This window comes from Coturnix japonica, chromosome 2 (genome assembly GCF_001577835.2).
Source record: "Coturnix japonica isolate 7356 chromosome 2, Coturnix japonica 2.1, whole genome shotgun sequence".
In the NCBI taxonomy this organism is placed as follows: Eukaryota; Metazoa; Chordata; class Aves; order Galliformes; family Phasianidae; genus Coturnix; species Coturnix japonica.
In genome coordinates this window covers 114,306,633-114,319,587 of record NC_029517.1, presented here as the reverse complement: position 1 = coordinate 114,319,587, position 12,955 = coordinate 114,306,633, and the positions used below count along the sequence as shown (strand labels likewise).

General features: G+C 45.8%; 1 protein-coding gene across 4 annotated transcripts in view; it reads right to left on the bottom strand.

The window, feature by feature from the left end:
* The window catches only part of ESRP1 (epithelial splicing regulatory protein 1), a 30,919-nt gene extending 20,722 nt beyond the window's left edge, over positions 1–10,197 (bottom strand). For 2 of the 4 annotated variants that reach the window (XM_015855983.2, XM_015855982.2), the window contains exons 1-4: positions 9,676–10,196; positions 9,350–9,478; positions 8,414–8,527; positions 5,742–5,856 (exon numbers count right to left, since the gene is read on the bottom strand). In XM_015855983.2, the coding sequence (XP_015711469.1) occupies positions 5,742–5,856; positions 8,414–8,527; positions 9,350–9,478; positions 9,676–9,807 (490 nt within the window). In that variant the 5' untranslated portion in view covers positions 9,808–10,196. Of the gene's footprint in view, positions 1–5,741; positions 5,857–8,413; positions 8,528–9,349; positions 9,479–9,675 lie in introns of all 4 variants that reach the window. The other 2 variants (XM_015855981.2, XM_015855984.2) reach the window with 2 other exon arrangements.
* Positions 10,198–12,955: the final 2,758 nt, after the last annotated feature.

Here is a 12,955-nt window from a genome sequence, read left to right as displayed (position 1 = left end):
ATGGTAAGTCGCTTCTCAGGGGAAGATTTAATCCATTTTCCTGCCGGGATGCATCAGCTGCACCGGGTTTGCTGCTGCCTTGGCATCTAACTACTGCCACCTGCGGGAGTGTGAGGTCAATCCAGGAAGCGTCTGGGGACACGGGACCCCATAATAAGGATATACATATTTAATACACTCATGCATTTTGTATATCTGAAAGACAGAAACACTCTTGCATGCAGAAGAGACTGGTGTCCTGTCCTCTTTAATTAAGATCATCTTTAATCTCCTGGGGAAGATGCAGGGATGAAAGAAAAACAAACCATCTACTAGAAACTGAAGGAGACACAATACATGTTTCCTAAATGATTGAGTAGTCTACCTAAAGTAGAGTAAATGTGTTACCACTCTGATAAAATTCACAAGCAGCACTTTGTCTAAATCTCACCTATTAGAAGTTCCAGCCTGAGCTTTGTGCTGTTAAGCAGTGTTGGGAATACCATAAATAAAATCAGCTTAGAGTGCACCATTGTGGATAACCAAGAGACAAACCAGAGTCTGACAATCCACAAGGTCTTCCACAACCCTTCAGATCAGAAAAAAAAACCAGCAAAGATAAGCTCTCCTGCCAATAAGGAGCAGGAAATGTTCTATCTTAGGCTGTAGACTGACCAGATACAAATCTTAACAATTAAAGATCTCTTGAAGAAAAGGTTTTTTCCACCTAGAGTTGATCATATTTTAAGTTGGCAGATGTCTACATGAGAGACAGAGTAGAGGAACAATTTGTGTTATAAACAGGTAACGCACACTCACTTTGTTCTATCACCTCAACACAGGTAGTAGGGGAGGAGCGTATAAACATCACTGAGGAATAAAGTCTTCCCATTATTTGTGATATGACAGCAAGTCATTCCAAAACACCTTCTTTTTTAAAATCTCAGGATTAAAACAATTTCTAAAAGTAATTGACTGAGTAACAAATCTCTTCCACAGCAAAAACAGGAAAAATGCAGCACTGAAGCTCTGAGAGTAATTTGATTTTGAGACTTTGTTGGTTTTAAGCCTGCACTGAAGCATGGGATGTGGGAGGACAGCACTTAATCAGCTTCAAATGTACCTGTAAGAAGACTTACCATAGTTTAACATTAAGAGGCAAAAATCAAACCACATAAATTAAGCCATGTACTCACAAAGCGGCTTTGCTGCCAGACCACACTATCACAACTGAAGACACATTAATAATTGCCACTTGCTAAGCTAGATATTTCTGCAAGTGATGAGCCCTAGAAGATGGGACGGGGCACTGAAGCAAGGCCACCACACAAGGTAAAAACAATCCCACCCCATGTATGTTTTCTTCAGAAAACATTTTCATTGAAAACATTGATCAACAGGAGATACCTCCAGAAATGCCCCAGTGCCACCAGAAACTGGTGCCAGGTGTTCACACACAGTGAGTCAGTCAAGCAAAAAGCCCTCCAGATTAACATAAGCACAGTGGGAAGGGAGGAAGAAGTTCATCACCATTAGTAGGAGTGAGAGAAGAGACATCACTCCCACCTTTGCCTCTGATTAGCTGGAAGCACGGCTTTCAGGCAAGGCTGGAGAAGAAAACTGATTGCATTCTGCACATGTTATTAATGCACTCCTTCACAACACCAACACCAACTAAATGAAAACCTGAATTCTGATGAACATGCTTATCTACAGACAGATGAATCTCTACCAACCAAGTTACTGGAAGTAAAGGATGCTTAGAAAAAAAAAAAACAAACAACAGCTAATGGGATAGTTATTAGAAAAATCAGCACTTGCTTTCTGAAGATACAGGAGATGCCACATGTGTTTGTGTACACTGATGTTTAAAGCTTGTCCATCCTAGGGAAAATAAAGTTGTTGTAAATTTAGATTTATATGCCAACATTTAAAGCAGAGGAAAAATGAACTTGGTTGTCTAAAGCTACTAGACTATGTATCCTGTTACTGCATGTAAGCAAAGCAGGGGGCAAAAGGTACACTCAGGACAGGAAACAAGCATTTTCCTAACCTTGTTGCACAGCAGCAGCACCACAAACAATGTGCTACCCTTCAGTTTGTGGCATATCTTACATCAGCTTGTAGACAGGGGGAGACACTTGTAAATTATTACCCAATTCTTCGCTGTAGCTTCAGCCACTGTCAGTGTCCTCCAAGCCCTTCTCCTCCACAACTTCTCTTCCACTTCTCAGGGTCTCAGCTCCCTTTTTAACCACAGCAAGAGTGAAGCTGAACACTCAATTAGCTCAGATGAACTGAAGAGGAACTACTAATACCTTTATGCTTTGTACTGATGATGCTTCTCCCTCTTTCTGCTACTTTAGATCTCTACTAACAGAAGGTTACCTTAATCCAAGTAATACCTATTAAAAAACATTACTTGATGCTACCTAGTTTCTGGGTGCTACCACAGGATACACAAATAGCAGTACACAAAATTCTTGGGTAATATTCATTAGTGGGGTTTTGCTAGCTAGAGTTACTGGTGGTTATAACTGTGCTCTGCGTAATGGTTCTCAAGACATCCAGGTCATAAAGCAAGTTTCAGTACTGTAGTATCCAGATCTTATCCATAGCATTAAACAGGTTGTTCTGAAGTATGCCTGTGTTTCTACTGACAACACCCAGCAGTACTACAAGCAAGGAACTATCCCCACAAAACCCAGCTGAGAAGCAAGTGGAGCAAACCATACAGTGGAGGAAGCAATAGCTATTTGCCTTTTAATGACTTCTGCACGCCCAATCTTGAGGCAAAGGATGAGTCTTCTGCAGACTTCGTTCCAAATAGTCTTGCAAGCTTTGTTCGCTCCACCCTGAAGGCACTCACAGGGGTGAGAACTGGCTCAGCAAGCTTTGCAAATCAAGAGGTGCAGCAAGTTTGGGAGGTAGGGAGGATGCAAGAAGAACAACCCTGTTTCTTTGGTATACTGACATGTTTAAAGAGATTTCAACAGAACAGAGTTCCTTTCCTTGCCAGAACACGATCACTTCTTCTAAGCTTTTTGTTACTCAGAATTTCTCATCATTGTCCTGCTGTCCCCATAATACTGACTTACATAACACTGACTAAAGGAAATCTGCCATAATCCCACCTCCCGCACCAGAAAACCGCTGGAGACCAGAAGTTAAGAAGTAGTGGCAGAAGTAACAGTTAAAACTAGTTTCAGTTCTTCCTTTATCCCTCAGATCTGATGGCATTTGAAGTATTTCCTCATCCTGAATTAAGAGAAATCAGGGGCTGGTTGTGGATTTTGTCATTTCTTTGGGGGCTCAGGGCACAATGCAAAGCTTTTACCCAAGCTCTTAGATCCAGAAAGGATTCATTACTCTACACAATTTCAAGTAGTTTGCTGAAGGAATAAGTCCCAGAAGTTCTTTCTGAAGGAAGTGTCACTTACCCAGATACTTAGTTTAATATTTCCATGTGTCTTTTCAAGAAACTTAGAAACTGAAAGAAGGCAAGCACCAAGTATAGAACAAAGCACCAGCTGTCCAGTGCTTTACAGCCTGGAATATGCCTCCTGAATGATGGTAGCAGGAGATGCAATCCTCTGACCGCTGGGAGCCATGGAGGGCACTCTCCATCAGCCCTTAACTTGTTTAATCCAGTGCTACCAACCAAAATACAGGCATTTGAAAGACTCCTACAGATTTAACCAACTGTACATCAAAAGCCGGCTTTCCTGTAACTCCTTCACATCACCCAAATTCCTTGTCATTGAGCACAACCACGTTATATCTGGGTCAGCAGATTTAAGCACATCAAGGAATGCACCCAAACACATTCTACTCCTGCTCCCACAAGTCTGGGAATTCATTCTTCTGCACCTCTGGTCAGCATCCGACCCCTTAAGCAAAACCTTCACACACCGAGTGCTAACAAACGTGGCCCACTGCAGACTTCATGGTACAAAGGAATCTCAAAGGATTCCCACCATGGAGCCCAATTAACTACAGGGTAGAAGAGCTACACTCACTTCCTGGAAGAGTAACAAGAGACAGATCAGGTTCTGCATAGTAGCCTGAAGCTTCATTTCAACCCACTCCATTGGGTTCCAGTTTATCCATCCCTCCTTCACCACCTCCCCAGCATTTCCAGTTCAGATTTAAGTCCCTTTTCAGTTAGACTTGTCTTTGCTACATAGCAGTGACAGAAAAAGCTGTTTCACTTGAAGAAAACACCATACACAAAGTTGTTGGAACTAATCCTCAGACTTAATCATCTATTTCAACAAAAACTTTATCGCAGGCATTACACGCATACTCTCCAAGTGCAATTAACTTAATCTCCTCAGTGTCAGGAGGTGTGTAAGTTGGGACATTTCAGCAAGGCGAGGGAAAGGGAAATTACCATATTGAGCAATAAAAGGAAAACTAACAAGTTTTACTTTTTTGGTCTCTACACCCTCCTTTTAAGCCTCTGCAAGGACTCTGAGCAATACAGGCAGAGACAGTTAATTCCAGCTATGTTACACAAATAGAACAAGTTTATAAATGAGAGCATCAGCAGTTACAAAGCAAGGCAAACCATAAAGATAAAAACAGAATTGAGTTATTTAGACTCACATACACCTAAAGAAAGGTGCATCAGATCCAGAACTCAGACTTAAGACCACTTGGATGCCTTGGAGGAACAACTATTGGCAATAATTCCTACCCAGGTGGTAGTGATAGGTAATGCCCAGACTGCTGCTCTCCTCTCCCAGCAGACAGGAGTGCAGTCAGTCACCATGCATCTGCTGAGCTCTGAGTCTCCAGGTGTCTACATTCACACAACTGTTTCTGCAATACACACACCAGACATTCACAAAGGGAGAAAGCAAAGGCATCTCTTCAGAACAGCTACCAAAGCTCATTGCCATTAACTTCCTCAGCTCACGTGTTGCATATTCAGTTTTTCATCATGATTTAAGAAGCCCCCATCATCCAGCTTATAGACTGCAATACATAGTTTGTTTTTCTACATAGAAGTCCACACTCCAGCATTTACAAAGCATACTTCTTTGCTTCAGAGCAAGGGGAAAAAAAATGATTTCTGCCCTCTCAGTAGAAGAACTGCATCTTAGCTTGTAGCACTGACTTCAGCTCCAACAACTGCTCATAGCACTCAAACAGAACTGATCTAAGACAGGACTGGGTTTCAGAATCATCTGATGTGGTCTGCAAGTAGTTTCTAGGACATACCTACTACTAAATTGAAAAATGACATAGACCACATCTCACTGCATGATGTGTAACACATGCAGCTTCCACGAGACTGAGGCTGGATATCATGTTTACTGGCAACATCCTTTGCTACACTCCTGAATTAAAATCTCACCACCAGTTCACATCTAGAGCAACTGCTCCCTCCCAACATTCACTTTTACATTAAAATAAAAACATTAACTGTTACAGTGAGTAATCTACCAACTTTAAATTTAGATGCACATCAGTGATTTGGATAAATGTTAGTTATGTTAACCCATAAAGTTTAAAGACAATCTGTAAAAGTAGTAAAGAAAGTGTTCAGAAGTCAGGCAGAAACCCAGAACTTCTCCCTGTGGCATCGTGCACCCTCAGGGGTTTTGTTAATCTTTATGAGAAGGCTCTGTGCAGCTAAAAGTCACTCATTAAAGTTCCATCACCCCTAAAAATGCGTTGCAAGCACTACTCACATCTGTTCCCAAACTCAAGAAAAGCTGTATCAGTAGCAGACACCATCACTGTTAGAAGGATACATTCTGTCATGGCCGCAACATCCAGTTTGCTGATGTCAGGTGAGCCAGGGCAACACTTCTTGAACTCTTTCCGCAAGTCAAAAAAGGAGTAGAAGCATTCAGGCAGTAAGATATTCTGTAGAAGGACAAGGTAGCAACTGTCAGCTCAGGCAAGTTTATTTCACTTTATGCACCTAACTTTCTTTATAAAGGCTAGGAAAATAAACAAAAATAAAACAGCTGTTGCTGTAGAGAAGTGCATTTGGCTCCTCTCAGCCATTTAAGCAAGTTTATCAACTTGTTTTTGCTTCAGCAGAGTCCTCTCTGCGGTTTAGGAAAGAGAAGTGTGCTTTTTCAGTGTCAGAGAAGCATTTGCTATTATTACTAGTGCCTCAGATCCAATATGTAAGAGAGCAGACACATGCTATTGCGACATTTATCATCAATTCTTGGTTCCAATTTTTACTGTGAAAAGCCAGAGGGCACTCGCTTCAGTTTGCAGAGCCAAGTAAATTTTGCAAGTCGAGCAAAAGGCATCTTGGTTAATAGACAAGGCAGAGTTTGCAGAGAAGAGTCACATTTCAAATATTTATTCCATTAGTAAAAAGGAAACTGGGGCAGATGAAGGTTTGATATTGTGTAGAAATTATCAGCCTGTGCTTGCTACCTGCTTTAATTGCAGCGCATGAGGCAAGGAGCAAGTCATGGAGTCAGTTGCAAGTGTCAATAAAATCCTTTTTGCCCCACAACTACACCTATAATATGCTTTTGTTTGTTTGTTTCAAGATGAGGAAAGAAGAACTGGGGAAACTGTTCCAACTAACACAAACACCCCTCTCTCTCCTTCAGTCTTCTTCACAGACACAGTGCTCAGCACCCTGCTTGGCAGCGGTCTGCACTGCCTCTCTAGACAGAGGGCAGTTTTAATGACTAGTCATCACAGCAGGATGATGGCATACACTGATGTACATTTAGAAAGCAAAGAGAAGTTTAATCTCTGTAGCAAGTCCTGCCTTGAAAATATTAGAGCTTACCTTAGCATACAGACAGGTGCATTAGGCAAACAATCGCCTTTAAAGACAAACTTATGGAAATGCAGACATGCTTGCCAAGACTGCCTGCTCTAGTTTTTGCATGGCTGTTTTCTTGTTCTGTCAGAGATCAAATTCTACACTCAAACCCAGTCAGAACTACTTGACTTGGTTCTTAAGACTGGGCACCTTAAAGAAACACACATTCCAGAGTCCTAGGATTTCTGCCTATCTGGATTTTATCTGGCTTGGACATTCAAAGGCCAGGCTGGAGGGACTCTGAGCAACTGGATCTAGCTGTAGATATCCCTGATCACTGCAGGGGAGTGAGACTAGATGACCTTTAAAGGTCTCTCCCAGCTCTAAGGATTCTATAATCAAATCATTTTTTGATCCACGTCCCCATCCTCAGCGTAAGGGCATTCAACAGAAGACTACTACAGGTCTCAAAAGAGCCTGTCTCCCTTAACCTAGAAGCAGAAGAAAGCAAGTTTCTAACAAATAATTTGTAGCAAAACAGCAGCAGAAGATTCTGATGACAATTTGACTCCTATCAGCGAGACTGGAGATATATACAGGGGAAAAAAAAGGAACCCCTATTGCCTATACAAAACTACTGTAAGAGCTCTCCCTTCTGCTGTTCACATCATTTAGCTGCATGGGAAAGCTGTGTCTTAAAACATTTAAGACATACAACCATTTTAAGTGAGAAAATTTGTTGAAGACTTGCTTCCATTTCCTCCCAGTTATGTTACACTCTAACACAAAGCAACATGCATACAGGACTATTCCATTGGTATGAACCACATGCATGGCTCTTCTAAGGTTTTTAAGGTATAAATAGTAACAGCACTAACAAGTAATAAAAAGCTCATTCAGTACCACTTTTGGAACAACACAGACTTGCAGCATCATCCCTTCAAAGATGGGGCAGTGAAAGGACAGGCACAGAGATCAGCAGCCAATGGTTTACACCAGAACAGCTCTGATGCAAAGCAGTGCATCTCCATAGCAAGCTAGAAAACAAGATGCTATTAACACTGAGGCAGTTAATGCAGGCCTGAAGTCTTCGCATATTGCTGCAACCCTATCACTAATGGAAAGTAAGCTGTTAGCAATTTGGCAACTCTGAAGTTACAGAAAACTCTAGAGTATGGGACTAGTCATCCCTACAGCACGCCTCCTACCACTGCTCAGCTCCTCACAAGTGCAAGTACAGCCCTCACAGGGCCAACTGAACATACAAAGGTTTATCCGAAGCTAAAAGGGAATGCCAGATTTCAAAAGGTGGTTAACCATATTCAACATGAACTGTTTGGCAGCATCCCCAGATTTCCACTTGTTAACCCATCGTAGCTCCCACAGCAGTAGATCACCAGATACAGAGTATTCTGTCAGTACAGTGCTCTTTTCTCAAACACATAATTCAGAGACATTCTTCTGGCTTATCCTCGAAAGGCACCTGGGGGCTGCACAACCATTAGCATTCGCCACTGCTTGTGCCACCCATGTGGACAGGCTCATAGTTGTCTAATTATATACTGACTAATAAATAACATTTGGATTACAGAGGTTCCCCTCAAACAACACATTTTAACTTATTATTATTTAAGTAAATATACAGAGAACATTAATAGGCAAACTTAAGTGACAGCTACATACCTTTTTGGAAGTTTCAGGATGCAGAACCTGTCTAATGTGCAATTGTCCATCAGTACAGAAACAAAAGGAAGTACCTACACCGATGTTCAGCTCATTGCTCACAGACTGATTAAACTGGTGGCAGGAACAACAAAAGACACACATGTAAGAGATCTGAGCTGCTGCACGAGGAAGTGTCACCAATTGATAGCATTAAACCTGGTCAGCAGGATTACGCAGCTAGAATTTCTTTTTCACGCACCTTTTGCAGATATATTGCATACTAGCTAAGTGTGTGATGACTCTTGTGGTATTATATTCATAAGGAAAGTGCCCCCTTTCCCCCTTCTATCAATATATGGTCACACACACAGCCCACATCATGAAAATGATTATTTTTCCATAAGCATTTATGAGAACTCTACAATGAGACAAAGCTAGTTGCAGAAAACCCTCACAGAAAACACACTTGGGCACACTAAAAGGGGGAAAGGCTTTCGCTCCTGAGCTCAGTGAGAGTCATATACACCCCTCTTCTTATTTAGAGGCTTCAGTAGTACTACATTCTTTCCAGAGCAGAGAAGACACTATGAGCCTTAACAGGGCTTGCCTGCACCCAATCTTTTCACAGGGCACCTCAGCTTGGCCTCTTCCATGAGTGGAGAGGCAGCTGCAGCTGTGACTCAGGGCCTAGCAGGGCAGGAGACAAGATCAGGGGGATGCCTAGCCCTCATTTTCCTCTCCTGCAGGTTCGGCCATATCTCTCAAGTTGGGAAAGCAAAAGAAAGCCTCACAACACCCACCACAGGCCACACTGCCTTACCCACGTGTGGGTGTGTGCCAGGCTCCACTGCCCTGATGGCAGGGGGGGAAAGATATGGGGTAAATGGATGCTAATACGGCTTCCACCTCCCACCCAGGGGCACTGGCACCCATCAGCTGGCTGTGGGGCATCACCTGTCTCAACGCCTGCTCCAGCGACGGAGCCAGCGCCAGGCTCTCCACGTCCACCTTGGTGACCTCCTGGCACTCAGCCGTCAGCTCCGGGTGGTCGGGGCGGACCAACAGGTCGTGAGGGTGCCCCAGCTCCAGGGAAAGCAGAGGAGGGGCGAGTCAGCACCCAGGTTGAGCTTCCCACCTGCAGCCCCAGCCCTGCCCTTCACCAGGACCTGCACCAGCCCGGCATTCCCACAGCCAGCCCGGCTCCCGGACCACCCAGCACAGCAGGGGGACAAGGAGAGCAGCAGCTCGGGGTTCTCCCTCCTCGCTCGAAGGAAAAATACCTTCTTAGTCCTCAGGTCAACCACTTTCCACAAGAGCTGGAGCAGCTCTCGCTCATCCGAGCCCAGCCTCGCCCCGTTGGTGCCCGCCGTGGTCACAAAGAGGATCACCAGGTAGTCGGGAGACGCCGTCATGGTGCCGCCGGGCCAGGGGAAGTGGGAAAGAATAGGAAGAAAAAAAGGAAAAAAAAAAAAAAAAAAGGGGAGGGAGGGGGGGAACGAGGGAATGGAGAAGGCAAAGAAGAGGCCACAAACTTTCCCCGCTCGAGGCGCTTCCAAGCAAGACCCAAGTGGTACAGCCCCCAACCTGCAGCCCGGCTCCCGGGGGACTTGGCACGGGGCAGATGCTCGGGCACCCCTTTCCTTTCCTTTCCCCCCTTCTTTTTCTCCTCTCCTGGGGGCGGGAGGCAGCCGCTCCCACGCCGGCTGCACCCCTGGGAAGCTCGCAATGGCTGCGGGCTTTTCTGTTTGGGGCCGCGGCCCTACCTGCCCGCCCCCCCGGCCCACGTGGTGCAGGTAGCACACACCTGGCCCTGCCCGCCCATTGGCCCCGCACCGCCGGGACGTGGCAGCCGCGGGCGGGGGGTTGGCGGAGCGGGCAGCGCTGATTGCGGGCGGGGCCGGGACCGGGACCGGACGGGGGGCGAAGCGCTCAACGCCGCCCCGGCTGTTCGGGAGGCCCCGACAGGAATCCCCCCCCCTCCATCAGCCCCCAGCTCCCGCACCCCGCCGGGCATCGCCCTCCTCCCGCTGTCGGGAAGGTGCGCCCGCTCCTGCCGGGACACGTTGCGGGCGGGCAGCGCGCACCCTGCCCCTCCCGATCCGTGTCGACGGCAGCACCGGGTGCCCCGGGCGGGCTCCGGCCGCTTCGGCTTCTCCCGCTGCCGGGCTTCAAGCGGAGGCTCCCGCCTGCACCGGCGCTCCCGAGCCGGCCGCCTTTTGCTGTATCCCTAACGCTGGCGCCGTGAGCGCGGCTCTTCCTCGAGGGCAGATGAACAGCGGTGATTTGTTCCCTGTGACGGCAGCTTCTTCCCAGGAGGCTTTATTATTATTATTATTATTTATTTCTTTTCACTACTAAATTGATGCCTTACGTGCACACGGCTCAGAAAGGGATTTTCCTTTACAAAACTGCAGGCGAGCTCGCTGAAAACAAAACAAATAACTGACTCTTCCCGGTGAAATCCCACAGCACGTCCAGTTCTTTAACAACTCAATGGCACACTTCAGGCTTCACTGTGATGCTCCTTAGGACGGCAGTGCGCGTTGTACTCCTGCCCATCGCCGCGCCTTGTGTCGGAGCAGGATCCCAGCTTGCACCATCTCTCATTACCGCGGGCACACGGATGGTTTGGCAGCACAGCCTGAGTTTCGCAAGCGCGCTGGGCATGGGATCCTGCCAGCCACTCACGTTGTGCCGGCTGCCCTGTCTTGACGCGTTTTGTCGGGCTGGCTGCTGTGTGCTCCTTGCAGCGACTGTCAGCTGTCCTGCTCAATAGCTGATGTGCCCCAGTGACAGCCTTTGCACAATGCAAGCTGCCTGGAGTTTTCAACTTTGGGAAGGGGTTTAAGATTCTGATAATGGCATTCACTGACTGAATGCGTTTTATTAAACAAATGCGTTCCTACTGATTTTAAAGCTGAAATCCGATGTGTTAATCTACATTAGGAAACATCTGAAACAATCTGACTGCGCTCGTTTTCTCTGTGGGTTTGTATTTCATCTATCTTGCCTCTTTCCATCTAGGAACCTCAGACTCCCAAACTCATTTTTAGAACAAGCTACCATGATGCTGAGTAACCTTTTTCATAGGTTAAGCAGCACCTTAAAGGTACTTTCAGTTCCCATTATGTCTCCCAGGTTCTTCATAGAATCACAGAATGGCTTGAGTTGAAAAGGACCACAATGATCATGTAGTTCCAACTCCCCTGCTATGTGCAGGGTCACCAACCACCACAGCAGGCTGCCCAGAGCCACATCCAGCGTGGCCTTGAATGCCTGCAGGGATGGGGCATCCACAGCCTCCTTGGGCAACCTGTTCCAGTGTGTCACCACCCTCTGTATGAAAAACTTCCTCCTAATATCTAACCTAAACCTCTCCTGTCTTAGTTTGAAACCATTCCCGCTTGTCCCATCACTATCCACCCTTGTAAGCAGCCATCCGATTCCTGTTTATACACTCCCTCCAGATACTGGAAGGCCACAGTGAGGTCTCCCTGGATCCCTCTCTTCTCCAGTCTTCTCCACCTTCTTGATTAATCAGTATTTTATTTATTTGCTAATTTTTGAAGCCACTTACCACTAATTGCTACTGCAGTGCCATTACATTCTATTTTTCTCTTTCTTGGGTAACACATCCCCTAAAATTCCTATTCCCCAGTCACAGTTCCCATTCCAACCTGCTTCTTCTATGCCTCCAGCACCCAGTCTGACAGCATGCACCAGTTGGTCAGGTTCCTGTATTTTGTTGCCCAGGCTCCTAGCATTTCTGTGCTGCCATTCCAGTTGCTTCTCCCTGGCTGTATGTTATCCCTGGGCCTGGTTAAGCATAGTGTTGGAGTGAAATGTCATCTTCCAGATGACATCAGTATTAGTACCTCCAGGAATGTACTAGGATGTTCTGGGGCACAACAACCTCTCATGGTACCTCCTAGCACTATGTTCTCCCTGTACTTCTGTACCTGCTGTACTTCTCCCCTCTCATACGCCTTCTGCTCCTGCAGTGTGTTACTTTTATCCCCTTTGCTAATCTTGGCATAATCTCAGTTTTTCTGTCCTTTCTGTATTAGGTCTTTCCCCCTCACTCCTCCATCACTTTGTATCACATTCTGTTTCAGGGAATTTCTGAAACTATCCATATCTTCCCACATGCCAAGAAGCTGGTCTTAACACTGCCTTCCTGACCACTGAAACAGACCTATGTGACTGCTTCATAGAATCACAGGGTTGGAAGGGATCTCTAGAGGTCATCTAGTCCAGCCCCCTGCTAAAAGCAAGTTCCCTACAATAGGTTGAGCAGGAAACACCCAGGCAGGTCTGCAGAGAAGGAGATGCCACAACTTCTCTGAGCAGTTTGTTGCAGTGCTCTGTCAGCCTCACAGTAAATAAGTTCTTTTGCATGTTTGTTTGGAACTTGTGTTCCAGTTTTTGCTCATTTCCCCCTGTCCTGTTGCTGCACAACACTGACAGGAGCCTGGCCCCATCCACTTGACTCTCACACTTTAGATATTTATAAACACTGCTAAGATCCTCTCTCAGTCTTCTCCAGGCTGAACAGCCTCA